The sequence below is a fragment of the Pituophis catenifer genome, unplaced genomic scaffold, assembly GCF_029215685.1.
Source record: "Pituophis catenifer annectens isolate HBS135680 unplaced genomic scaffold, rPitCat1.0.hap2 SCAF_2, whole genome shotgun sequence".
NCBI lineage: Eukaryota > Metazoa > Chordata > Lepidosauria > Squamata > Colubridae > Pituophis > Pituophis catenifer.
In genome coordinates this window covers 263,308,976-263,336,517 of record NW_027256882.1, presented here as the reverse complement: position 1 = coordinate 263,336,517, position 27,542 = coordinate 263,308,976, and the positions used below count along the sequence as shown (strand labels likewise).

General features: G+C 36.8%; 1 protein-coding gene across 1 annotated transcript in view; it reads right to left on the bottom strand.

The window, feature by feature from the left end:
- SCAMP1 (secretory carrier membrane protein 1) overlaps positions 1-27,276 on the bottom strand; it is a 33,244-nt gene extending 5,968 nt beyond the window's left edge. Inside the window, exons 1-8 of the mRNA XM_070935836.1 lie at positions 27,125-27,276; positions 15,644-15,721; positions 15,175-15,273; positions 14,964-15,075; positions 13,599-13,727; positions 6,205-6,364; positions 1,983-2,084; positions 113-230 (exon numbers count right to left, since the gene is read on the bottom strand). Of these exons, the coding sequence (XP_070791937.1) occupies positions 113-230; positions 1,983-2,084; positions 6,205-6,364; positions 13,599-13,727; positions 14,964-15,075; positions 15,175-15,273; positions 15,644-15,721; positions 27,125-27,181 (855 nt within the window). The 5' untranslated portion in view covers positions 27,182-27,276. The remainder of the gene's footprint in view (positions 1-112; positions 231-1,982; positions 2,085-6,204; positions 6,365-13,598; positions 13,728-14,963; positions 15,076-15,174; positions 15,274-15,643; positions 15,722-27,124) is intronic.
- Positions 27,277-27,542: the final 266 nt, after the last annotated feature.

The following is a 27,542-nucleotide window of genomic DNA, read 5'->3' as shown; positions in this document are numbered from 1 at the left end:
ATTTAGTCAACCCACCTGAGTGTAGTTATTTATTTTTACAACTATAATCAATTGGATTGACTAAAACATGTTTTAAAAATACAATTTTTCTGGATGAAAAAAAACCACTTACCTTTTTAAACATAATTAGTGAGATGACGGCAGAAGCTGTAAAAAGTGCTGCTATGACTATCATCATAATGCCTACTGGAATGCTCTGGTTAAGTCCAGTGAGAGATGAAATCCATCCACTAAAGAAAATATAGAGAGCTCTAAAAACGTATCTATAATACTCTTTAAAGAAGTATGGCTATTTTCTCCTCCATCACTATGTTTTAAAGGAAAATATCATTTTTCGTCTATGGATTACAGAGGAAGTTCTTAAAAGCATATTTTAAAAACCAACTCCTAAGAGAACACAAATACTTCAGGTTTGTTTGTTTGTTGTTTTTTTGAGGGATGGGAGAACAGTAAGCAGTCCTGAATTCTTTTACCATTTTATTGGATTTTGTAAATTGTCTATATTAATTACACTTAATAAAGTATATCTCATGCAAGCATAGTGAAAGTTGCTATTTAAATGACACCAACTACTCAGTTAAGCTTTCCTTTCCTGATTTAGATACCACTTGAAAATATGGACCATTAATTACATCAAATTTTATGCCATAAGGAAGAATTCTTGAAGTTTTATTTAAACTGAAAAGCAACCATATACCTATGGGTAGGAAACAAAGCTAAATTATTTACAGCATGTGGTATAGGATACCATAACTCAACCAAGTGACTGGGTGGTTTAAAATTCTAAAACAATTAATTTGTCTTTTTAACTTTTAATGAATTTTGAGGCCTTGTGGATCTGGGTTTTTTTTCCAGATGCTAGGATGTTAATGAAGCCTAGATTGGCCATATATACAATAAAATTATAAAGACATATTCTCCTTTTTTATTAATCCAATAATAGGCCACAACATTTTCACTTAAAAATATGAGCATAGATTAAGAAAGCTATTCTTTTAATATTAGTCCAGCATTCAGTTTGCTGCAGCAAGCCTACAATATATGGACTGAATTAGATATATATAAAGAAAAAAAAGAATAGAACAAATACTGCAATCCAGGCAGAATGAATTTGAATTAGGACTGGCAGAAATCAGCAACCTAAAAGAACACGTCACCTTCAAAATGTTGAACCACAGCTCCTATCAGTCTCAATTCAGCATACTGGAATTAGGATTGTTGGAAACTGTAGTTCAATAACATTTAGTCAACGGTCCCCCATGTCTGCACAAGAAGGTACAATTTAAACCAGCAGTAAAGGCTTCTCTCTGACTGCTATGAGACAACAGTTTATCTAATTCTGAACTAGGCTCCATGCAAAATTGAACTAAAGGATATCCTCACCCCCTACCCATCAGTGCAGTTTTCTCGTTTCTGATAATTTGCACAAATGAGAAGCCTCCATCAGCACATATGACAAGGATAGCAGGCATGTGTTATTCCTTCAATAGACATCCTCCTTGCAAGTAAGCAGCAACTACCCAATGGCCTGGCCTGACACCCATTCTATCTCTTGGCATGCCCGGATTCCTGACACCACTTGCCTACTGACTCCAATAATACCTTATTATTGCAAACACCTGATGTTTAACTTTGTAAAAGATTTTTTAAAAAGAAATGGGTCATAATACCTTTGCAAAAAATGGCAAGCTATTGCTCTCACTACATGAGACGTGGTGGCACAGTAGTTATAATTCAGTACTGCAGGCTGACTTCTGCTGACTGCCAGCACTTTGGCAGTTCAAATCTCACCAGCTCAAGGCTGACTCAGTCCTTCCTCCTTCTTTCCAAGGTTGGTAAAATGAGGACCCAGATTGTTGGGGACAATATGCTGACTCTTATAAACTGCTTAGAGAGGGCTGTAAAACACTGTGAAGCAGTATACAAGCCTAAGTGCTATTGCTACATACATTTACCAAAGAATAATACAACAGGACACTTACCAGTTCCCCCAACCTTGGAATCCCACAGCTTGAAGGACATGCACAGCAAATTGACAAATGTATACAAAGAAGAAAACAAAGAACCTGAAGGAGCTATCGCTCCTGAAAGAGAAGGAAAGGAAAAAAATGAGATATTCTCATAATACTTGACAAACAAAATAGCGAGTCTATCATAAGGTTAACAGAACAAGTGAGTGAAAACACTTCAAACATTTCTTTTGTATATAAATTCTGTTTTATGACTGTATAAAACCGCTGGAAATCGGAACTTTCAGAAGCATTCTTACCAAACTGACCAATTACAATAAACACTACCAGAAGGTTAAACATCAGATGCAAAACACAGTAGTTAAAAGCAAACAAAGCAACTACGAAATAAGCTTAACAAATATTGCAAAAGAAGTACAGGAAACTATGTTTCACACTATATTGACATTTTATTCATTAAGATGTCCACTAGCAATTTTTCCATCTCTCATTTTCTTACTGAATCAAAGACAAACCTTGTAATTTAAGTCAGCAATTCATTTTCTTGCCCAGCTAACATTCCAAGGAAAGTTGAATATTACTTCATTTTATAGAAATGCACAAAAAGAAGATTTTAGAAGAAATATAATTCAGTGGTACACCAGCTTAGATTCTCAGTAATTCTGCATAGGTCCTTTTATGTCTTGAATAGCTTCTCCCTATATGCTCTACTATATTATTATACTGCAGCCCAGAGTTACTTCAAAAAATAAATTGTTCTCCTCAACAATGATCTGTGAGGAAGCATGACAGACCAACTGCTGTGCCAATTGACATTCTCTGGTAACTGCATGGTATCAACTTCATGTATTATTTCAAGTCTACTATTGTTGTAAGGAGTTTGGGATCCCTCCCAAGTACACTGCTGATTTAGCAAATACAGACACTCCTCAAATTACAAGTAGTTGCTTAGCAATTGTTTGGAATTATGACAGAGTCCCAACCCAAAGTTCTGAACCTCCCCCCACCCCCCCGATGGCATTTTGGATCCTGGCCAGTTCGTTCCACATTTACAGCCATTTGCGGTATCCCACAGTCATATGATCACAATTTATGTTTTTGCCAAAAACCAGGATTTACTTCCAGTTTTCAGCAAACACATCCTATAGTAAACAATGGATTCACTTAACGACCACTACAAAAAGAGTCATAAAATTAGGCAGGTCATGTGATGATTTGCTTTACAAGTGTCATAATGACCACAATGGATATGTTTTCCCAAAAGTAAGACCAACCAGAAAATAAGCCCTAGCATGATTTTTCAGGATGCTCATAATATAAAACCTACCCCAAAATATGTCCCCGTTAAGATCACCAGCCAGGCAGACACATTTAGTACTGTATTGCCTCCAAAATAAGACCTAACCAGAAAATAAGCCCTCTTGCATTTCTTGGTGTAAAAATCAATATAAGACCCGGTCTTATTTTTGGGGAAACACGGGTATTATGGTCGTAAGTTGAGGATTAACTGTACATCCAAAATATTACAAAAGAAACCAAAAATTCAACTTTGATTATTATTGATACTAAATTGTAAAGCCTGAGTTAAATGATACTTTAGATAGCTATATTTTTATAGCCATCTAAATGTAGCTATACATTTAGCTACATGTACAGGTAGTCCTCGACTTACAACCATTCATTTAATGACTATTTAATGGCACTGAAAAAGTGACTTATAACAGATGGACTTTGGGGACCAATTTATACAGGCGATTTCAGCAATTTATCAAGAGCAAAAGGCACAGATTATTATTAATGGAAGTCTGACGACAGAGTTTAAAATTGAAAAAGGAACAAGACAGGGATGTCCGTTGTCCCCGCTTTTATTTATTTTAACATTGGAAGTCTTGCTAAACACAATACGGGACTCTAAAATTTTGAAAGGCATAATGATAAGGCAAGAGGATTATAGAATAAAGGCATTTGCAGATGATCTGGTTGTTACCCTATCACAACCAATGGAATCAACAATCCTGATGAAGGACATTATACAAGACTATGGTAGAGTTTCAGGTTTTAGACTGAATTCAAAAAAGACTAAAATGATAGTTAAAAATATGACACAAGATCGTAAACATGAGCTTGAAAGGAGGGCAGGTTTTGAAATTGTACCTAAGGTAAAATATCTTGGAGTTCAGGTTGCAGAATCAAACATGAAATTGTTTCAAAATAATTATGAGGTGTTGTGGCGAGAGGTTCAGAAAGACATGGAGACTTGGAAAAAGCTGCAACTGTCTTTACTTGGAAGAATAGCAGCAGTTAAGATGAACATTTTGCCAAGATTTCTGTTTTTGTTTCAAATGATTCCGGTGCTTAAAAGTGATAAACAACTGAAAGTTTGGCAGTCGGGTGTGAATAAGTTTGTCTGGAACGAGAAGAAGCCGAGAGTGAAATTGAAAATTATGCAAGATGTTCCAGAAAGAGGAGGTCTTAAACTCCCAAACCTACAGTTATATTATGATGCAGCAGCTTTAACTTTAACAAGTGATTGGTTTGGAAGTAAAAAGACTGGAATATTGAATGCAGAAAGTTTTGATCTTGAATTTGGATGGCATGCTTATTTATTTTATGACGACAAAGTAGATAAAGTATTTAAAAGTCATATACTTAGAGACTCTTTGATGAGAGTTTGGAAGAAGCACCGATTCAAATGGGATTATAAAATACCGCTATGGCTGGATCTTGGTCATACTTTGTGGAATACAAATATAATGTCACTCGGGGGGTTTTTATATAAAGAGGTTCTTTTCACAGATGCGGGCAGATGGCAGCTGAAGACATTACAGACACTGTTGGATGAAGGGTTTAATTTAACTTGGTTACAATATAATCAATTACAACTGAGATGGAAAGAGGACCAAAAAACTGGTATTATGTTGCATGAGGAAGAATTGGTTAGACATATAAGAGAGAAAGGTCCAATGCATATTAAAAGGCTTTATAATGTATTGTTAGAAAGAGATTCAGAAACGGAATTAGTTAAAGATTGTATGATTAAGTGGGCACAGAATTTTGAAGAACCAGTGATGCTGGAAACTTGGGGAAAAATTTGGGTTCAGAATGTTAAATTTACACAGTCGCAAAACCTGAGAGAAAATTTTTATAAAATGTTTTATAGATGGCATTTAGATCCTAAAAAGTTGTCATGTATGTACCCTAATGTTCAGCCAAAATGTTGGAGATGTGAATGTTTAGATGCTACGTATTATCATGTTTGGTGGACCTGCAGGAAAGTTAAGGCTTTTTGGATAAAAATTTGGTGGGTCATGCAGAATGTTTTGAGGAAAAAAATTCAATTTTCTCCACAGTTGTTTTTATTGGGTATAGTTAAGGGTTTTACACGGGGTGAGATAAAACTGATATTGTATATGATAACAGCAGCAAGATTGTTGATAGGTAAATATTGGAAGAATGAAGCTTTACCCACTATCGAGGAATGGACTTTGAAGATGGCTAGTTTTACAGAGATGGCGAAGATTTCAGCATATTTAAAAGACTGTTCACAAGAGACTTATGAATGGGAATGGAAAAGGTGGATAGAATATGTTCAGAACAAATACCAAACTAGAAAGTATCAAATAGCTTTTATTTGAAAATAATGTATTAGAAATATTTTAATGTAAAGAGACAAAGAGGAAAAATTATACAGGGGGAGGGATGGGTTCAAGCTTATATATTAGTGTTACTAGTTATGAGTACATAATAGGGAAGTCTGGGGGGGGGGTTAGGGAGGGTTAGGGAGGGTTTGGGGAGGGAGGTGGGGGGGTGAAAAAAGGGGTGAAAATGTAATTGTAAAACTTTTGCAATAAAAAAAAAGTGACTTATAACCTTTTTTCACACTTATGACCACTGCAACATCTCATAGTCATGTGATGAAAATTTGGACACTTGGCAACTGGCTCATTTTTATGACAGTTGCAGGGTCCCAGAGTCATGGAATCACCTTCTGCAGTGTTTTGAAAAGCAAAGACAATGTGGGAAGCCAGATTCACTTAACAACTGTGTTACTAATTTAACTGCAGTGATTCATATAACAACTGTGGCAAGAAAGGTTGTAAAATGGAGCAAAACAATAGAAATTTTGGGATCAATTGTGGTCAAAATTTAAGGACCATCTGTTTTTTTAATTAACTGAAAAAATCAATTATATATTTTTTTAATATCACAAATTAGAAATTAGATAATACTTTACCTGAAAGCTCCATAAAGTGGTCTGTACCAGCAGACAAATGAACATGGAGTAAAAAGCAAGAACCAGAGAATACTCAGTCCAAAGTCAACTCCTCGCCTGGGCTGAAGGCAAAACCAGGCCAGACATCCAAAAATATTAAGAAATAATGTCACTGCATGAACTGTGAGAAGAGAAGTTAAAATTGAGTTTCTATATTTCTATAACTAATAACAGAGCAATATATCAAACTGAATAAGCCACCTTCATCAATCAGAATTGTCATTGTAATCAGTTGCATGAATTTTTTTCACTATTCTATGTTAAAAAGTTATTGTTAAGCATTTTTCCAACAACTATTCAAAAGGAAATTGCTCTCTATTAAATCTAATTGCATAATATGTATTAGCAAGGAATCACCAACAAAGGGTTGCATAGAAAGGAAAGAGGAATATTCTATTATACCACCTCTTAATCCCTTAAGGGAGACTATTAGAGCAGAGGTCTTCAAACTTGGTAGCTTTAAGACTAGTGGACTTCAACTCCCAGAATTCTCCAGCTAGAATAGCATAGCATAGCTGATTGGAGAATTCTGGGAGTTGAAGTCTACAAGTCTAAAGCTGCTAACTTTGAAGACCTCTGTATTAGAGGAGCCTGTGATTTCAGATAAACTTCACATGCTTTATAGGAAATCCGGACAGAAGGAGGAATTTGAAAATTGATAATGTCGACATGGAAGCTTGGATCAGAGATACTGAGATGAAACCTGCTTCTCCAAAAGAAAATGAAATCTGTAGTCCTTCATGAAACTATGCTATATTGTAACTCAGATGTATCTGGAAGGCCACAGGTTTTTAACCCTTACATAAGGGAATAAGTCAGAGCAGAAATATCTGATATGCTACCTCAAACAGCATATAGTACACCTAGCATACTCTGGGTTGGGTGTAAACTTTCTTCACTCAGGTCCTTTGAGTAGTGTTCTGTTCAAAACATTGTTAGCAACACTGGAAGGATGTGAAATTTCCCCCCCTACCCATATAGTTCCTAGTGTTGTTACTCCTATGCTATGGAGCAAATTTTTGGAGGGGATCAGCTGCAGCTGCAGAAGGAAATAGCAATCTCCACTGTATCAGAAATGCTCACTAAATTAGAAACTCATAGAAAGGAGCTATCCCTAAAAATCCAATTCTGGATTCTCTCCTATAGTATTCTATATGCATTATGGTTCACAGTATATACAGTAGTGGCCAAAATTATGGAAACCTTTTGGGAAAAGTGTATTTTTGAGGTTTGATGGCTAATGACGCTACTTTTTTTTGGAGTTTCAAGATAATTATATTTCACTGCTGGAATGGCCTGGGACCTTAATCCAATTGAAAATCTATGGAGCTGACTAAAGAAACTTGTTAATCAGAGGCAACCTAGCAATAAAACCCAATTAATAGAAGCAATCATTTAATCTTGGTTTTATATTATAACAGCTGCAGAACTAAAAGACTTGGTTCACTCCATGGGAAAACGTTGTAAGGCCATGATCCATGCTAAAGATTACCCAAGTATTAACTGACATGGTGATAATTTTTGTATATCTCGTTTTTTCTATGGTGATAATTTTTGTATATCTCGTTTCACGTTTCTTCTTTATAACTGCTTTCTAATAGCAAATCCTTCATAAAAGTTATTGCATTACATTCTTGATTAAATTATCTTTTCATTAATATATAATTTTATGGTACTACTAAAAAAAAAAGTGCTGTTATAACTAATTTTAGAAAATACACTTTTCCCAAAAGGTTTCCACAATTTTGGCCACTACTGTGTGTGTTGCCAGATGAAAAACATGGCCAATTACTTCCTATATCAAAGGAAAGTACTACAGTAACATACTCAGCTTCTATCAGCCTCAGAAATTATTTTAAAGAACAATGGATGCTTTTCCCACTCAACTTTCTGTTTTAGGGTAGCAGAGTTTTAATGGCAATTCCCTTAACAATAGCCTCTTTTTATTCATCCATATCGCTCAATTATTTATTTATTTATTTATTTATTATATTTCTATACCACCTTTCTCCCGTAGGACTCAAGGCGGTGTACAGTCAAGAAAAATATAGACACACAAACATCATAAAATTGCTAATTAAAATTATTACTTAGTTTGGTCAATTAAATAAAACCCAGAATTAGATAACATTTAATTATGTTTTTCAGGGGGAAGAGCTCTAGCATACAGCATTTTTAAAAAGGGTGCCTGCTTAGAATCTCTGCATATGTAAATAATATCAATTAGAAAACTTTTATTTTAAAAGCAATATTGATGGTGAGAATATTTTTCAGTACAGGTAGTCCTTGACTTGCAACCATTCACTTAATGACCGTTAGAAGTTGCAACAGCACAAAAAATAAAGTGACCTTTGACCGTTTTTCACATTTACGACCACTGCAGCATCCCTGTGGTCATGCGATCGAAATTCAGATACTTGACAATTGGCTCATATTTATGACAGTTGCAGTCCTAGGGTCATGTGATCAGCTTTTGCCATTTTCTGGTAAGTAAAGTCAACGGGGAAGCTAGATTCGCTTAACAACGGTGACAGGAAAAGTCATAAAATATGGCAAAACTTACTTAACAACTGTCTTGTTCAGCAATGGAAATTTTGGGTTCAATTGGGGTCATAAGACGAGGACTATCTGTAATTATCTTAACCACTATAAATGATTAACATCCTGACCAATCTGCATTTATTCATAACTGCCAAATTTTATACTTATAATCATTCCAATTATACAGTTTTGAAGAAAAAAAAGACTGAAATAAAACTTGATCTTTTCAATATCAGTCCTGGATTATAACAATTTATGTGTTTGTGAAAGTATGATAAAGAGTAAAGCTTTTACTTCTGAAATAAACATTAACCCTAGATGTTGCCAACTTTCCCGGTTACAGAAGCAAGCAATGATACTTGCTTTAGCAGCTGATGTTTCTACAATAATTACAGGATGTACAGATTTTTGTAGATACTATTTAATTATCTGAAAGCTGGGCCAGTAAATACATACAGGAATAGCACAATACCCTACAATTACTTATATCAAATTATATACTGCTTAAGTCATTTGCAAGTTCTTATTAGTTAAAAAAAGTTAAGTTACATAAAAAAATTGTGATCATTTGTACATATACTTTATAGGAAAGTTTTCATGTATGAATTTAGAAATCTAGATGGTAGAATTCTACATTAAGCACAAAATTGGTACAGGATTCTGGTTAGGCTTTGACATATATATTGCATATACGGCACGGAACATTTCAAATTTGTAGAAGGAAAATCTTGAAATAGTCAGATGCAAATAATCAGGAGCATTCATTGAGTTCAAAACAGAAGAGTTTATTATTGCTACCTAAATTGGAATTAAAAAAAGGTCAATGGAATTCACAGGGGCTGGACTTGGGTCTCCTGTGGCAATGCAATGATTCTAAACTGATGGTACATTTAACCCCATTTTTCAGCTCAGCCTGCTCTTGTCCCACAGGTTACTATAATTTACTGTAGTAACAGTTTGTGCATCTGTTATTACTTACAATGGTGGCAGTATGCTACATTAATGATGGGAAACATTCTACAATATATGCTTACAATGTTGGTGAACTATATTTTCATCATCCCTTATTGATGGCTGAAGCTGCTAAGACTTGTAATTTAACAACTGGCAGGCTACATGTTCTACAACCTTGGCCTATATCAGTGTTGGCAAACTTTTTTGGAACTGAATGCCGAAACAGGAGCGCGCGTGCGGGTAACCGAAAGAGCAGCCTTGTCTTCCAGTTTCTGGCATGCGCAAAGACCAGCTGGCTGGTGTGCATGCGTGCGCAAGAAACCGTAAGAGTGTCAATGAAGTGCCCCCCCAGCCCGCCACTGAGAACAAGCCAGTGCAGCCCCCCCCTCCTGCCACTTCTGCTAAGGGAGGTGGTTAGGGACTGACTGTATTAACCTCCTACATTCCTCTCATTGCAGGACACAATCATCGGTTGAGGGGGGGCAGCCTGTCAGCCCTGGAGGCCATCTTTTTCTTTGGATCTTCAAGGCTGCCACACCTAGTGCTGTGGGAAAGTGGGAGGGGAGTTGCATGGAGTTGGTAGAGTTATTTAGCCATAACAACATTCTTTTCTCTGAGAGTCAAGGACGTTCAGCCTGCACCTGGAGAGGCGTGACTGGGAGACATCTCCTGTTAGGACAGTTGATTGATTGGACCATGTGATGAACTTGTGGGTGCAGAGGAAGGGACTTTTACTTTCCTTTGGGTGGGTAAAACCCAAGAGCTTTCAAATTCGGGTTTTCCCAGATGGTTGTGGTCCGCCAGCAGCCTGCAGAGCTGGCAGAGGAGTCAGACAATGAAGAGGCTGGAGAGGAACATGGGCCAGTTCTGGAATCTGGGGAAGGCTCAGGCGAGAGCTTTGCGTCGAAGGCAGAGATGGTGCCAGGGCCATCTGGGAGTTATGCATGGACTCCGGAGCCTCCAGAGTCAGACATCAGAAGCAGAGGAACAGGAGGAGCTTGTTGCTAGTGCGCGCATGTGCAGAGTTGCCAGAAGGCAAGAACAATTAAAACAAAAGGGACAACTCAGGAGTAAGACCTGGAGATGATCCCCCCCCCCCCATAAGGCTTAAAAGAGGAACAAAGGCACGTGGGCCCTTTGCAGGAAAGCAACGTTGTTAATTCTGTTCCCAGTTGGCATCTCTGTTTGATTCTGGACTCTGTGTGGCTTTGCCAAGTAGGTCTTTGGCAGCATGTCAAGGGAGATAAAGGTTGGTGATTATCCCGAAGGACTTCTCCCGAAGGACCTTTTGCAACTAATTGGGACTCAGCTGTGAATGAACGTAATTCACAGTTGTTGCAATAGAAGAGGTTTTTGGGATTACTTGTGTGTTGACTCACACAATGACTCAGGAAGCCGAGGTCACAACACAGATGCCAATATGATATCTCTAATAAAATGGATCTTTGAAGAATTGCCTGCCTCTGAGTCTTACTTGGTTGGGGGTGTTACTTGGAACCCTGACAGTGTGTTTATGTCTGAAAATGTCACCTTGCAAAGGGCTTAAAATCAATATCCCTCACTCATGTTATAGCAATAGCATTTAGACTTTACAATGCTTTACAGCCCTCTCTAAGCGGTTTAGAGTCAGCATATTACCCCCAAAAATCTGGGTCCTCATTTTACCCACCTTGGAAGGATGAAGGCTGGTTCAACCTTGAGCCTGGTGAGATTCGAACTACCAAATTGCAGGCAGCCGGCAGATGTAGCCTGCAGTACTGCATTATAACCACTGCACCACTGCAGCTCTTATAGTGCCAAAAACGTAAGTAAATCTTTCTTTAGATTTTAGTCCATTTAATTTACAGTCAAGGGCCCATGCGTATAGCATGTCATAATATAGCCTAATTCCATGAACTCTATTAAATCACAGTTAACCAAGCTTCAACTGCCACAAACCCATTTGTATATTTTAAAACACAGTAATATCAGAAGATGCTTTGCCATATGGAAATTGGAGAATATAAATTAAATAACAAAAATAAGTATATAGTAATGTTCATTAAGTAATTAATATAAGTGAGCAAACAGTATTAAGTACAACGAAAATGCAAATGTATTTTATTGATAAACTATACTTAAACTTTTTCATGAGCATCTTAAATCTAGCTAATGACTGTTGATAGCCTTGTTGCCTCATGTGAAAAATGCCATAAGTAGGAGGTATCTGGGAATACATTACCAGTTATCCATCTTTTTATTGTTTCCTAGCATGCTTACAAAGCTGGAAAAAGTCCACTATATCAGGGCCATATTTTTGTGCCAACTGAGTCAAAATCTGCTAGTCTATGGGTATTCAATAATAATTCATATGAACTATTCCAGGAAGAAAAGAGGAACAAATTGATATTTTTATGATAATACAAGAAATATGGGAATAAAAGAAAACGGAAGAAAGGCAACATTGCTTTTTATTTACCTGCTGTTATGCAAAACTTGTTATCATGGAAAACAGAATTTCTATAGGAATAAATTAAGAAGATATTTTAGGGAAACTGTTTCCTACTTAATTAAAGGCCATTTTAAATGAATTTATTCCTAAATTACTAGTTAAATAGAAAGGAGACTTTACATTACTTTAAATAGGATTCCTATTTAAGGAAGGACTGTCATCCTAAAGAAAATGAAAACAATAATCCCTGATGTTTCTAGAGATATTTCTCAGGAATCATAAAGAATAAATAAAAATTACTTTCCTTTTTAAACTCAAGCAAAAGTATCATACTGATATATTCTCATTGTGTTCTTTTTCACAGTTTGTTTTATTGTTCTATTATTTTAATTCTGTTTACATTCTTCATTTTTTTCCTTTTTATTGTTGTAAGTCGCTTAGAGTAGCCCCATGGTGACGTAGGCAGCAAATATAATAAATAAATAAATAACTAAACAGAAAGTTCCCAGAAGTAAAATAAATGCATTTAATCTCTAATACCTGTATATCTGAGGTACTATCCTTCATGGGCCTTTGCAAATAATAGGGCTCTTTGCTTGCAGATGAAGTATCCCTGTACAATATATCTATTATGAATGAAGGCAAATATACATGTCCCAGAATAATGATGCAAAATCAAATTTGGGTCGGTCACCAGGACCAAAGATTTACTCTTCCGAGCTCATGCTGGAGATTCATCTTCTGACTATGTAAGACAAACGGGGAAGATTCTAACCACCAGATTGCAATTGAGCAGTCAGAGAAGAGACCAAACTCATTGGTAGCCTCACACTGCAATGAACAAGGACATACATTTAATTTTGCAGCTACTAAGATCATTGGCCATGCAGATACAAAGATAGCCAGGGAAATGATTAAAGCCTGGGAAATGGGCCTGTTGTCAGTTAACAGGAGTGCTGATTTACCACTTATCAAATATTTAGGAGCCGAGGGCTTGATAGCTCAAGGAAACGACAGCCAATCGCCAGCCATCAACATACCAATCATCCAATAGGAAGGCACCATATAAACACAACTCACAGAACAACCCAAAATACGTATTCCAGTAGAGAGAAGTTCCCTGAAGATGGGCTCCAGCATGAGTCTGAAATCTCAGTAAATCTCTGGTCCGGGTGACCGACCCAAATTTGATTTTGCAATATATCTATTCCTTGAAACTATGAAGTACAACTAGTTCCAGGCCCTTCCAAGGTCTTCTGGTGCTATGTGGATATTCATAAAAGGTTATGCTAGACAGGTAGCAAAATGCTGATTGAACTACACAAGTTTAATTTTCAATAAATTAATTTTGCTTATGAAAATATTGTCATTGAAACATTACCTAAATATAATTCAAAATTCTAAAATATGTTCCATAGGTATTACTTACACATCCACAAATAGTACATAATCTTTACTGTTTTCTGGAACTCTACAGGGATGTCTACTGAAAAATCCTGGTAAAAACAAGGGCCTACTGGGAAATTTCCTGGCAATGGAGGCCAATTGTTCTTTCTTCCTGCAACAGCAAAAAGCAAATGCTTTGATACACATTAAGGGTCACTTTACATGTTTCATTTTATAATTTCTGAAGAAAAGTTTATGAAAAGTCTCCTGATTAAGCAGATTGCATTCCAACAACGTGCACATACAAACACACATACGATTAATTTCCAATAAATAATGGTAACTAGCTGAAAAAAGTTTTGAAATCCTATGAACATCGTACCCCTGAATTAACAGAAGTGAGGCATTATTTATTTTCACTTGAAACTGCATTCATTAAAAGAGACTTCAGATAAAGTAGGGGGAATCTCCAGTCTGTAGCTTCAACTCTACACGGCAATTTCATTTTAGAAAAGCCATTACTGCCAATGGAAGCTTTCTTCAGTCTAATTACTGTGTTGGAACTCAAAAGATAAGAGCTAACTCACTCTACACACCGTTAATCTCACCAAAATGGTCTCCTATGTCACAATTAGTGTTGTATATGAATGGGGGTATGAGAAAAATGTTACTAGCAGTGGGCTTGCTATGCCTTTGTATTTATCTCTTATAGGTTCTCCCAGAAAGTGATGGTGGGAAAAAAGACTATCATATATGCTTAATTGTGAAAACAATGTAATTAAAAAATTAAAATAATTCACTTCTTAAATTACACAAAATTCTAATGCCTAGACTGAATCATTACAGTAAGTTCTTTAAGTAAAATAAAACTGAAGTATCTAAATGCTGAAAATGTTGTAACAATGGCTTTTCCCCAATTATTTAAATCAGGAAGTTCTTTTGTCTCTCTTGACAATTATTTCTACACCCAGGGAAATGACTGATGTGAAGAACAGTAGTTCAAAACTGGTAGAAAACAATCTCCTTATGAGTAATCCAGCATCAGGTGTCTGAAAGTGTCCTCTGTCACTTGCACTTCTAGGAGGAGACCAATGAAGTCTTCCACAAATTCAGTTCACTTCCAGATCCACACTGTTTTCTTGGCAACTAGAGTGAAAGCGATTTAGGGCAGTTTTGCTTTTTAAGCCTGGCCTACAGTCCGAAAATTTCCCCATGGGTCTCTACTTAATTATTATTAGTATATTCTAGTTTTTCCATGATCAGTCAAGACTGGCTAGGTGCTGCCACCTACTGTAAAAAGATTGACAAATTTCAGACAATAAACTGCTAGCACTAAATTATTTTTTTCCATTGCAATATCAGCTTTGAGGATCACCTCAGCACACTGTCTTAAGAGACATCAACATACCTCCCTGCTGATTGAGACTCTGCATCTCTCTTTCCCTGCGATCTAGTTCAGCTGCTTTTCGCTCTAATTCTTCCTGTCGCTTAAGCAGTTCAGCCTGGGCCAAGGCATGCTCCTACGGAAAAATAAATGCAGAAATAAGCAGTAAAAATGGTCTGAATAAAAACGTTAACTTTCATTACTGAGATTCTGTTATAAATAATTCCAAATATACCTTTGCAATTTGAGTATAAGCGGGTGGTTCCTCAGTTGGTTTCATTATAGCAGGTTGTGTACTGGGCACATTAGGAATTTTGACATTTCCTGGTGGTGGCTAGTAAATTAAAAAAAAAAAATCAAAATTATTTTTGAGACACTCCTCAGAGACCAATGAAGATATCTTACATTATACAGGACTGCAAGATATATGTGAAGCATTACTATAATTTGCTGGATATTTTATGCATTTCATAAACTATGTATGGAAATACTAGTGATGTCTAATCTGCTAAACTTTACAAGGTAGTTGTATTATATCCCATCAGACTATAAGATTACACTTCGTTTTTAAAATAGCCTGCTTCAAACATTATTTATTAAAATACAAATAGGATTTGGTCTCTGAAAATATAATGAAGTCATAGTAGCACATACAAATTTTGCAGATTAAAAATGCCATCTAAAAGAAAAATAAAAATGCTTACCGTTCTGGAGTCTGAGAAAGGGTTGTACTCATCTAATCCTGGTGGAACATTTCTAGTCACTTGTGTAACGGAAGGATCCTACCAACAGAGGGGGGAAAAAAGAGAGAAAAATTATAGAAAATATGTATAAACTAGCACTGGTTCCCAGATATGAACCCAAGTAAGCACTAAAAGCATAGTTTGAGGTTTGTGATAGCTATTTAAACTAGATTCTTTCTAGAACTCATCACAAAATCAACTTCTCTATATTAAACTACATTAATAAGGAATTATCCTGCTACCCGTTTTTTCCCAAAAAGTTGACATATCCTTACAGTAAGCAGGACAATTCATTTAAAGGAAGTTGTTTTTATACTGTTTATACTATTCCTTTCCTTGAAAATATATATTGTTCAAGATAGTTATTCTTTAACAATGGAAGAAATGACAAAATACAGTGAGGAACAGTTGAATTAACTTAATCAATGTTCATTTCTCTCACTTGTGCCTTGTTATTACACTTCAGTACAAGTATATTATCAACATCAGATTATAAATATTACTTTATGATAACATCTTGTAAAAGTATCATGATAAAGCCATTTTTTCTAATTTATTTCCTTTGATATCACTGTTATACCTATGGATAGATGTGTTCTGATCCAGCTCCCTAAACACAACAAACCCTCTGAAGTTCACTCAGATTCCTTTATTAGGAGCGCCAGCAGCCCCCGCCAGGCTAACAAGTCTGTCTGTCCAGGAGATTAATAGTTGTCTGCCACATCTATTCATCTCCACCCCCTGCCTTTTATCCCCAGAGCTAGGGTGGGGCTTTGCTAGCAGCGGTGGCTCTTCTTTTCCAAGGAACGACCCATGGATTTCCACTGCTCTCCTCTCCTCTGCCTTCTGCGCATCCATGCGTCAGGCACTGGACCCAGCTATTCCTTCTCTTCCTCATCAACCACATCCAGACCTGGGAGCTGTTGACTTTCCATCTGAGGGCTTATAGATGGTCCAGGTTTCGCTTCTGTCTCTCTCTCTCTGCCAGCTCCATTCTCTCTTCCCCCTCAGAGCTGACAGGTTGCCTTGATGCTGTCCCTGGCTCTCAAGCCTCCTCTTCCTCCTCTAATTTGGCTGCTGGAGGGGCCGGCGGTCAACAGGCCACAACAAGATGCTTGCATGTGCATAAATCATCTCAGGACACATCCCATGGAACTGGTAACATGGACACCAATCCACAAAACTATGCCCAAACAAAAATAGCAATTTAAAGACAAAATACTCTTTTTTTCACAAGCATAGCATCCCTATAAAAATTCTTTAGAATTCTTTGAAGACTTAAGTTAATTTTTGATGCAAGTATACAGTATGTACAACCGATTAAGACAATATCATTGTATTACTTCAAAAATGTACTAGAAATTATATTTACTAGTATTCTTTAAATAAGAACAGAATAAAGATTAGACAATTCTGCAGTGTTTTTACTTGTAGAACTGATTTCATTTAGTACTGAAGAGAGAAACACATTTTATACTTATTTTCCCTATATTGTAAATCAATTTCATGCAGAGCACCTTTTAAACCTATTTTAACTTCTATGAAATAGATCTGCTCTTCCTACATATGTAACTGAATTCTCAATTTTCAACTGAATTTCCAGCTTCATTAAGAAACTGAAATACAAAATTCATAATCAATCATGCATTGGAAGCTATGAATAAGTAATTTTATCCTACCAAAATATTATGTCAGACTCTGATTTGAGAAAAAAAAAAAACCAATACTTTGTGCTAAACATGAAATACAGGAGATAATACAGAATTAAACTATTATCCATTATCTGTCAAATCCCAAGTTGTGATGTTAGAATTCTTCAACATAAAATGGGAGAAATTACAAATAAAAAGGAAGAAGTAAAGTATCTCTTCCAAAGCTGAATTGCATTGGAGAATGGGGCCATAATACATTACACACAGAGGTAGCACAAAAAAGGAGCTCTGAGTTCCATTTTCCTCACTTTTAGTCCACAGATTGAAATTAATTTAGTCTTCCTGTCTGCTGGAAATACTATTATCTACCTGCCATTGTTCTCTAGAAGGCAATACATACAAATAGTTCTTGACTTACAAATCTTACATTTAGTGACCGTTCAAAGTTACAGTGGCACTGAAAAATGACCATTTTTCACACTTATAATTGTTGAGGCATCCCATGGTTCATATGATCAAAATTCAACCACTTGGCAACTGGCTCATATTTATGATGGTTGCAGAGTTCTGAGGTCATGTGATCACTTTTTGCAACCTTCTGACAAGCAAAGTCAATGGGGAAGCCAGATTCATTTTATAACTCTGTTACTAACTTAACAACTGCTGTGATTCACATAACTGTGGCAAGAAAGGTCATAATAAAGTGGGGCAAAACCCACTTAACAACTATCTCACTTAGCAACAGAAATTTTGGGCTCAATTGTGGTTGTAAGTCGAGATTACTTGTATATGCAGCCTCCTCCTTAGGAAGTACTTATCTGAAGTATTTATCTATGTCCATTACATATATATGCATAAGGCCCAACTATGTTAGCAAGTTAGATTACTATTACATGCAGTTCTGTTCAACAATGCACCCTAATTCATACCCTAGACAATATTTCTCCTTCATTTCTATTTTCTGCAAAACTAATTTTACAACATTATCTTGGACTGATTGCAGTTTCTCTGCATGACCAAATCATGTGCTTTGGTAAGGAAAGCTGCCTTCAGGTTGTGCTCTACATCTAGTGAGTCTGTATCCACGCAGTTTTGTTGACATGGTAGAAAAGTGGTTTGTCATGCCTTCTAGATTATTTTTATATTTCCCAGTCTGGTTTGTAGTCCTATTCCCTGACCAGTCACACACACACACATGTACACAAGTGATCTGTACAATCTCATTCCAAGGATTAGCTAGCTAGCTATTACAAATTCTATTACAAATCCCATGAATCATGCAAAATGGTTCCTAGATATGTTTGATTTTATATTCTAAGAACTTAATGAACAGTCCTAACAGGAAGGGTTTTGACATTGATTACAGTTGCAATTAAAGTGTTATAAGTGTAGTGTACTCTTTAGTGTTATTTTTAGAGAACAAAAAACAAAAGGTTTTCTTAAACTGGCTTGATTACTGGACTACAGCCAGAAACCTGAAGATGCATTTCAACACTGAACCAAACCAACTGGGAATTACCATTCTGAAACTAACATATAGACAAAAAAGTAGTATCTGCAACGTAACATAAGAAAGAGGCCCAAATTTTATTCAACTGTAATATTCTAATATTATTAAAATGTATGAGATGTATGAGTTACATGTCCATCATATGACAATGGGAGAAAGTACCATTTTTATTTTGGTATATTGCTCAGTCACTCTTGACAAATTTTTTTTAAAAAAATCTATCTTCCAACCTACACTAAATCAGCATGATAGTTTAATTTATAATCTCAATCAAGAGTCCTTCAATCTGAAGTGGATTGACTTGAGCTAAAAACAAAAACCTTTGATTAGCAGTTCAAAAAGTTAACTATAGGTTTATTATTTATTTATTTATTTTTGTCTCCCAAAAAGAAAATGGGTAGCTTGCAACGTAAGAAATATACAACTAGAACAATTAAGAACATAATAGAAAACATAAAAGCCATGACAACAGAACAACCATAACAGTAAAAAAAATACTATATTCACAAACACATCAACCCCAGGCCTGAGAACATACTTTTGGGTGCACATAGACATGATCCTTTCTTTCATAGGTTTAACAAGACAGGGATGAGCCAGAAATAAATAGGTGCAATTAGCACTATTTTATCTGCATTCTGTTGCAATTGGAAAATGTTGTTTCTCTCTCTCTCTCTCTCTCTCTCTCTCTCAAATTAAGAGCTAAAAGATTATTTTTAAAAATAACCATAATTTTTATTTGATTTTAAATTTTAATAATATATTTTGATTGGCACTTCGTAAGTTTAACATTTAAAATTTTTGTATTTTCAAGTTCCTTTTCTTCATATTAATACACTGCGCAGGTCCAAGCTGATAGTTTTGCTCCATTGCATAATAAAGTAATGCAGCTAAATAATCTCTCCCTCTCCCCCTTCCCTGAAAACAGAAACAGAATAAAATGTTGACGCAAGTGAAGTGGGGGGGAGGGGGGGAACCAATGGAATAACATCGTGCTTTTCTTCCACTCACAAATCATTAGATGTTAGATGTTTTATATACCGATATAGTGTTTTATATATATCACACACACACACACACACACACACACACACACACACACACACACACTCCGGTTAGATACCCAGCCACTCCCATCCCTCACATAGCAGAATAACAGACAGTGGATATTCTTTCCCAATTCTGATTCATGGGAACATTAGGATTTGCTGAAACCTTGGAGCCGTGGTAGTGCTATGGTTAGAATACAGTATTGCAGGTTATATCTGTCCACAACCAGGAGTTTGATCAAAGGCTCAAAGTTGACTCATCCTTCCAAGGTCGGTAAAACCATAACCCATCCTTCCGAAATCGGTAAAATGAGAACCCAGATTGTTGGAGATAATATGCTGACATCTGTAAATAACTCAGAGATCGATGTAAAGCACTAGGGAGTGGAATATAAGTCTAAGTGTTACTGCTATTGCTATTTTCAAGTAATTAAAAATATGATTTTCTGTGAAAAAGTAAGAGTGACAAGAGCTAATTCAGGTTAATATAGTTATGCTACTCAAGTTATGTTTCTCGTGTTCTCTAATAGAGAAACAAAGTAAAGCAACAACTTTCATTGCATTTTGACAGGTACCATCTTTTTCACTGTGTACAATCAATGAGACAAAGATACATTATTTTTTTAAAAAGTATCTATTCATATCCTAGAAACAGCATTTAACTATCTTCCATTACTTATCCAGGGATAGGTTTAGAGCCTAACTAACATTCAGGTAACAGAACACCCATTCTTCTATTTTAGGATATAAAACAGAAAGAATTCTACATTATAGAGTAGACAAAAGCACAAAAAAAGTTTCTTTTGGGGGGTTCGCAACATGTAATATTAATTCATTCTGGGCAAGTTGTTTATAAATCTGTAATATCGAAGATACAATAAATTTTCATTGCAGCCATTTACTAGTAAATTAACTCAGAGCAGAAAGTTTTAAAATGAAAATACCACTAAGTAAATTACTTTTTAAAAATTAGTTACCCTGACTATTGGAATTGCAATTTCAGCACAAACATCAAAACAAAAATAGCACTATCCAGGGAAATCAAAGTTGGATGCAATTTTAAAGATTGGTAAAAGAAGTGAACTATGCTGCCAATTAATACACCAAAAATGCAAACAATCAACAAATCCTATCTAGTACCAGTACTGCTTTAATGGGTGAATATGATTTGGTTCAAGACACAACAAATACTACAGTTGTTGTAGCTATAGTAGATCCATAGAGCTTTCCCTCAAGAAATTTAGGAAGGTGGAAAATATAAAACAGCCAATACTTGGAAATGAGGTGCTTTCTATTAGCTTCTACAGAAGAACTGCAATGGAATATAGTATATTCCATAAGACAGATATTTCACAATAAATAAATAAAATGTTGATGTAACTATTCATAGAGATTAAATATTATTTGTATGGCCATTAGAAAACATTACAAAATTTTTGGAAAATGGAGGGATATCAGCACTTCTGAATGTAACTGTGAATGATATTTTTAAGAGGGAGTTTTTAATCATTAAACATTTTTCAGCATTGCTGCTATCTCCCAATATTCCCAAAGAAACACAATATTTATCAAAGTAGATTTAACTACAGAAATTTGGATCATTGATATACAGGTAGTCCTCAACTTATGACCACAACTGAGCCCAAAATTTCTGCTGTTAAGTGAAACATTTGTTAAGTGGAATTTTGCCCCATTTTACGACTTTTCTTGCCACAGTTAAGTGAATCACTGCAGTTGTTAATAAATGTTAAGTGAATCTGGTTTTCCCACTGACTTTGCTTGTTAGAAGGTTGTAGAAGCTGACATGACCCCAAGGCGCTGCAAACGTCGTAAGTATGAGTCAGTTGCCAAGCATCTGAATTTTGATCATGTGGTCATGGGCATACTGCATGGTCATAAGTGTGAAAAATGGTCATAAGTCACTTTTTTCAGGCTGTTGTAACTTCGAACAGTCACCAAATGAACAGTTGTAATCCGAGAACTACTTGTACTGACAGAGTGCCATGTTGGATGCACAATTTGTTGTTTTAATGTTGCGCCTCCTACATGGATGCTCTAACATGAAAGTCAGAATATTTTGTGCCTTAAGATACTCTTCCAACCTCTAGATTGGACTAGAAAATTGTGCTCCTTCCTCAACATGTTACTCATTCTGTGAGGCGTTTGGGGCTGGAAGTGAAACTCTTTCCCTACCTGACTAATTGGCTTATATTTTGGCTCATTGTCTTCTTCCTTTTCCATTAGAAACAGGGGTAACTGTGTCATAATAATGTAATTTTTTCTTTCCTTGAGGAAAAAAAAATTACAACTCTGCTCTTACAAGCAACCTGTCAGGTAGACATTCTGAACTATTTCAAATGACCCTTATCCTTCTCTGTGACTTTTTGTATTGTATCAGAGAAGATACCAAGTCTTGGGTTTCTTCTTACCACACTCGTTGCCATGCCAAACTTTTCACTAACAAACCAGCTAGAGTAATGCATTCCTTCACCTCTATAAAGAGATCACAGGATATAATTTCCCTGAACATTTATTGTTGACCTACCATGTATCAACTGCCTGGATATTATTCTGATAGTATCTGCTATTATTTTTTTTAAGATATCTCAATTTAATCCACCATAGTCTCCGGCTGCCCCTCAGACAGCTCATCTATTTGTTCAGTAAGTTTTCCAGAATCTAGAACTAAGCCTGCCCAATTATCTTATATTTTTCAGAGGCATACAATTAACAGCACAATTCTTGAAAGCTGTTTCAATTATTGGACATTACGCTCCACCTTCATTATATCTATCTTCTGTAGCTGGAGAAATCAAGAAGACATATGCTACCTTAAGAGTATTAACTTCATTCTTGCATAAACTACCAGCAAGACTAATTATCTTTTAACTACAGCTAAATTTGCTTTCAAAATACATCTATTCAGATGTCATTGTTTCAGATCACTGTCATGTCTTCTATCAAATTTATCCCAGTTGTAAGTTATTTGAGTGGCCTCCTCAGGATCTCCTTAAAGAACAGCTAGATAATGCCAAAACACTGCAAGTCCTCTGTTGCATCACTGTGAAGGTCTCCTATCACATTTAGCTTTCAAATGTGATTTGATTCTACTATTTGATTCTTTTCTCCTCAGCTAAGAAGCTGGATGCCTAGTGGAACATTTTAGACTACTCGTATATATAAATCCCAACATAACCTCCATCGATACTGAAGCTCTCCATTATTTCTCACCCATGTCATGATTCACACACCCACACCCCAGTATATTACAACATCATTGCCAATCTTGGAATTGGGGATAGGAGAGAAGAATTTAGGTGGAAATATGTTACACATCTGTCTCAGAAGAGACACAAGGGAACATCTTATTCACTGGAAGGGATATCCAGGAAAAGAGAAAGTTCACTACTGAGAAAAGTTGAAAATAAAAAAATGGAGAGATGAAAATTCTCCCTCTTTTTGCTTTCTTCTATTAGGAAGGAGAGGGGGAGGAACTCTGAAACCACTCCAATTTCCACCAAAGAAATGGAAATCTCTCCCCTCCCCACATCCCCAAGTAGGAGGGAAGCAAAGTTAAGGAAGTTGTGTTGTCCACTCTTGCCAACAAACAGTAACAGAGATATGATGCCTATCCAGTATTTCTTACACTCTCGGAGGATGAGAGGGAGAAGATGCTCCTGGCACTACCACATTGCAAAGGAGAGGGGAAAGAGAAAATAGAGAGGAAGTGCCTTAAGGTCTGAAGTTGACAAATTAGGAAGGAAAAAGTCTCAGTATAGTTAAAAATGTGGGCTCATTATGTAATCTGAGAATTTTACCTTGTACATGTGTATTTAATATTCCCAAAGAATACCTTACCTCAATCCTTGAAATCTACAACTGCAGGTTTACCAGCAAATTCACTAGAGGACAGAACTTATGCAACAGAGTAAGCTCTAACAGCTGAAAGCACAGAAACTACCAAGATAGTATGACCTTTCAGAAAAGCACATAGCATCTTAAAGACTAAACATTTATTAAAGAAGAAGGCTTCAGGAATTACAAGTCACTTCATTAGAGGCACTGAGAAAAATACATGCATCTATGAAAAATATATGCATCAACGAGTGCATATATTCGTTGGTCAGAGAGAGATGAAATATAGTATGTGGAGATAATTATAATTATCTATACATAGTGGCCATTGTAATGGTAGGTAGTAAAATTCCTGTGAGAGGGGCAAAGAAATGCTGCCTCTGGAATGATCAGATAAGAGATAGCATAGCCTGCAGCTGGAGAGTGGGTGAGGCAAGAGGCTCAGAAGGGATCTTCTCTAGTTTCTTCAGCTAGGTTGGAGAAATGTACTTTCAAATTAATGTCAATATAGGTTTACAATAAAGTAAAATTAGCTTATCTGGTTGTATTTCCTGTCTGGCCTACCTGGTATGGCTGACAGCCTTCACAAAACAAGAACTGGGTATGACATAGGCATAGACATCTTACACTGGGTGATGCCATACTTCAGGAATTTAAGGTAAAGCCCATTAGAAATTCAAGCTGGTTTAATAGTTGCTGTCTTCCTTCAGACAACAGTTCTAGCTAAGCTTAAAGATCTGAATGGAGAGAATCAATACTGTAAAGAATTTTAAATAATTTCAATATATTTGAAGGGAAACACATAAGGTTGAGTTTGGATAACTTTCACTAAAGTTGATGGTGATACATGGTACACCCACTATGAAAAGAAAGAACTGTCCTAAATGATGAAAGTATAAACAGACTAAATGTCTAAGGAAATTAACAGACTAAAAGTTCAGGAGCCAGATAGATTATGCAAATCTAATTCACTAAGTATGAAAATATACTTGTAGGAATTACTGAGGAAAATAAATGTTGAAGTTCGTGTGTGATAAATTTACAACAGAAATTGCTAACACATTCCAGGAAAGCAATTTGCTTACTACTATTCTGAAGTTCTCTAAATTACTCTAGATTTTTCTTCCAACTTGACAAATACTAAACACTACATTTTGAATAAATAATAATTATTTAAGATAATAATTTAGAACAAAGCAGGTATTAATCAGAAATTCTCTTCATTTACTATTAATTAATGGCATCTAGAAAATATTATATTTTCTTTAGAGACTTTAACACTGTCATCTGTTTAGGACTCTTTTGACAATTTTGAAAGGAAGAGAAAACATAAGAGAAACCAGGGTGGATAAAATTACTTACTTAATCTAGCATTTATTTCAAACAGCCAATATAGATATCTGAAGGAAGTCCACAAATAAGAACATCGTAGTAATAGCACCTTCCTGCTAGCAAGTGAACTAAGAAGTACAGTAGATTGCTTATGATACTAAAAGGAGGACTTCCAGATGTGGACTGCAAAACATGGAATGATGACTGCTACTCCATCCCTAATTAGAAGTAATATTTAGGATCATGAGTTAGTCAATAATTTGTCTAATATTCTAAATGGTCTATCCTTACATTCAGAGGAATAAATTTATTAGTTTAAATATACATTGTAAGGTACTGGTTCTTTTTACCTGTCCTGAGCCATATATCATCCTATGCATTTTTTTTTCATTACAGTACTTGCTTAAGTATCGCTTTCTCCCAACTAAAAAAAAGTATGACACTTCTCAAATGACTTCAAGTCCCTTGATTATTCTGATTGCACTTTCTTGCACTATTCTTGCTCTACAGTATTTTCTTAGCCTCAGAATTGTACATGATATTTCAAGTGTGGTTACACCACCGATTTTCACAAAAACATTACAGCGCTAGAAATTTATTTTTGGCTTCTTTCTTAATAATGTCTGTAATGTTTCCACAGTGCAACAGCTTCATTTCACATTAAACTATCTCTTCCAGCCAGTTGGAAGTCTTTTCTTTTTCTTTTTTCTTTTTCTTTCTTTTTTTTCCCTTCCTTTCTTTTTCTTTCCTTTCTTTCTCCTTCCTTCCTTCCTTTTCCTTTCCTTTTTTTCTTTCTCTCCTTCCTTCCTTTATCCCTCCCTCCCTCCCTCTCACACACACTGTATATTTATAAAAATAGCAGGCCAAATTATTATTCATTGTTCCTGCTACCTCTTACCCCAGGTTGGGAGAGTCCCTGGGGAAACTCAGTTCCATTCTTGTTATATGACAAGTTCAGAAGTAGGCATCCTATTTTATTCAAGCCTGCAAGTTGGTACAGATGCATACATGTATTTATTCCATAATATTTGTATATCACCTTAATAGTAGTTGGCACATCAATCTTATGACCTGCCTTCATACTTAATCCACTTTACATATATGGCCTGGAAACCATATGACTGTCACTTCTGGTTCTGCCTTAGCCATGAAAAACCACTTGGATGACTTTGGGTCACTCACTCTCTCTCTCTCTCTCTCTCTCTCTCTCTCAACCCAAGTCACCTCACACAGGACTGTTGTTGGGAAAAAACCGGAGGAAGGAGTATTGTGTGTGTTTGCGGCCTTGGAGTTACTATAAAGAAACAAAAGGCAGGATTTCAAAAACGAATAAATAAAATTTGATAACCCTCCAGCTGACCTTACAAAGTGATTAGCTTGATATCATCTTTTTAAACCACCACACCCCCCTCAATTCAGCCGCCTTTGCTTTTTAAGGAATTCAATACTTTGCAGGCACATCTGGCCACCTCCCCCAGTAATTCATAAGCCATTTAAAAAGTCCCAGTCTTCAACTCACTATTTCTTTCCATCTTTAACTTTTCCTAGACGGGAGATGGGGAGGCAGACGACGTTACCAGCGACAGCAGGAACCTGGCAACAGAGGGCAGCACCCTTCTGGGAGAAGCAAACCACTGGAGCATCCGAGCCCTACACCCCCTCCGCCCACCTGGCCACCCCTCCTCTAGAAGCCCCTTCGAGGGCAGAACATCGCTAATGCAACCAGACAGCCTCCTCCTCCTCCTCCGAGTAAAAAGGCAGGGAAGGAAGAGCAGGTTCCCAAATGGAGCTTCCTTGGGAGGCCAAAGATCGAGCCGGCCGAGATCTCTGTATCCCGCAAAAGGGTGGAAGAGGGCGGGGCAGAACAGGGCGCTACCGTGGAAGGTAGAGTTTGCAAGTATGTCCGCCAGCCCTGAGAGTAACGAATAACGAACGCCCCCCCTCCCCTCCCCTCCGGCGCAACTCGACGTGCTCCGAGCGGCTGCTCAGCCGAGACACGGCGGTGCGTCCACTCCTACCTGCGTCTCCCTCCCTCCCCCTTTACCTTGAAAGGGTTGTTAAGGTCTGGGTCCGCGAAAGGGTTGCTGTCGAAATCCGACATAGCGACGGTCAGGCAGGCGCTGCGATGCGCGAATGGCGGCCGCCAGCGACTTTAGTCGAGCGCCCCAAAGGCAGCCCCGTCCCCGCCGATGCCAGCCGAGGTAGATCCGGCACGAATCCCCACCCACCCCCGAAATCCAATGGAGCCCGATAGGATAGCCAGGCCTCCAAGATGGCCGCCCAGGAAATGACGTAAGGGGAAGGGACGCGAGGGGGACGGGGAGATGGAAGAAGAATAAAGCGGAGGGGAGATCAGGGAAGGGGGCGTGCTTCTCGGGGTTTTTTGGGCGTGTTTCTTGTCCTGCGTTTTCCCTTTTCTCTCCCGCGTGTTTAACAAGATTAGGGTGAACTACCAGGTAGTT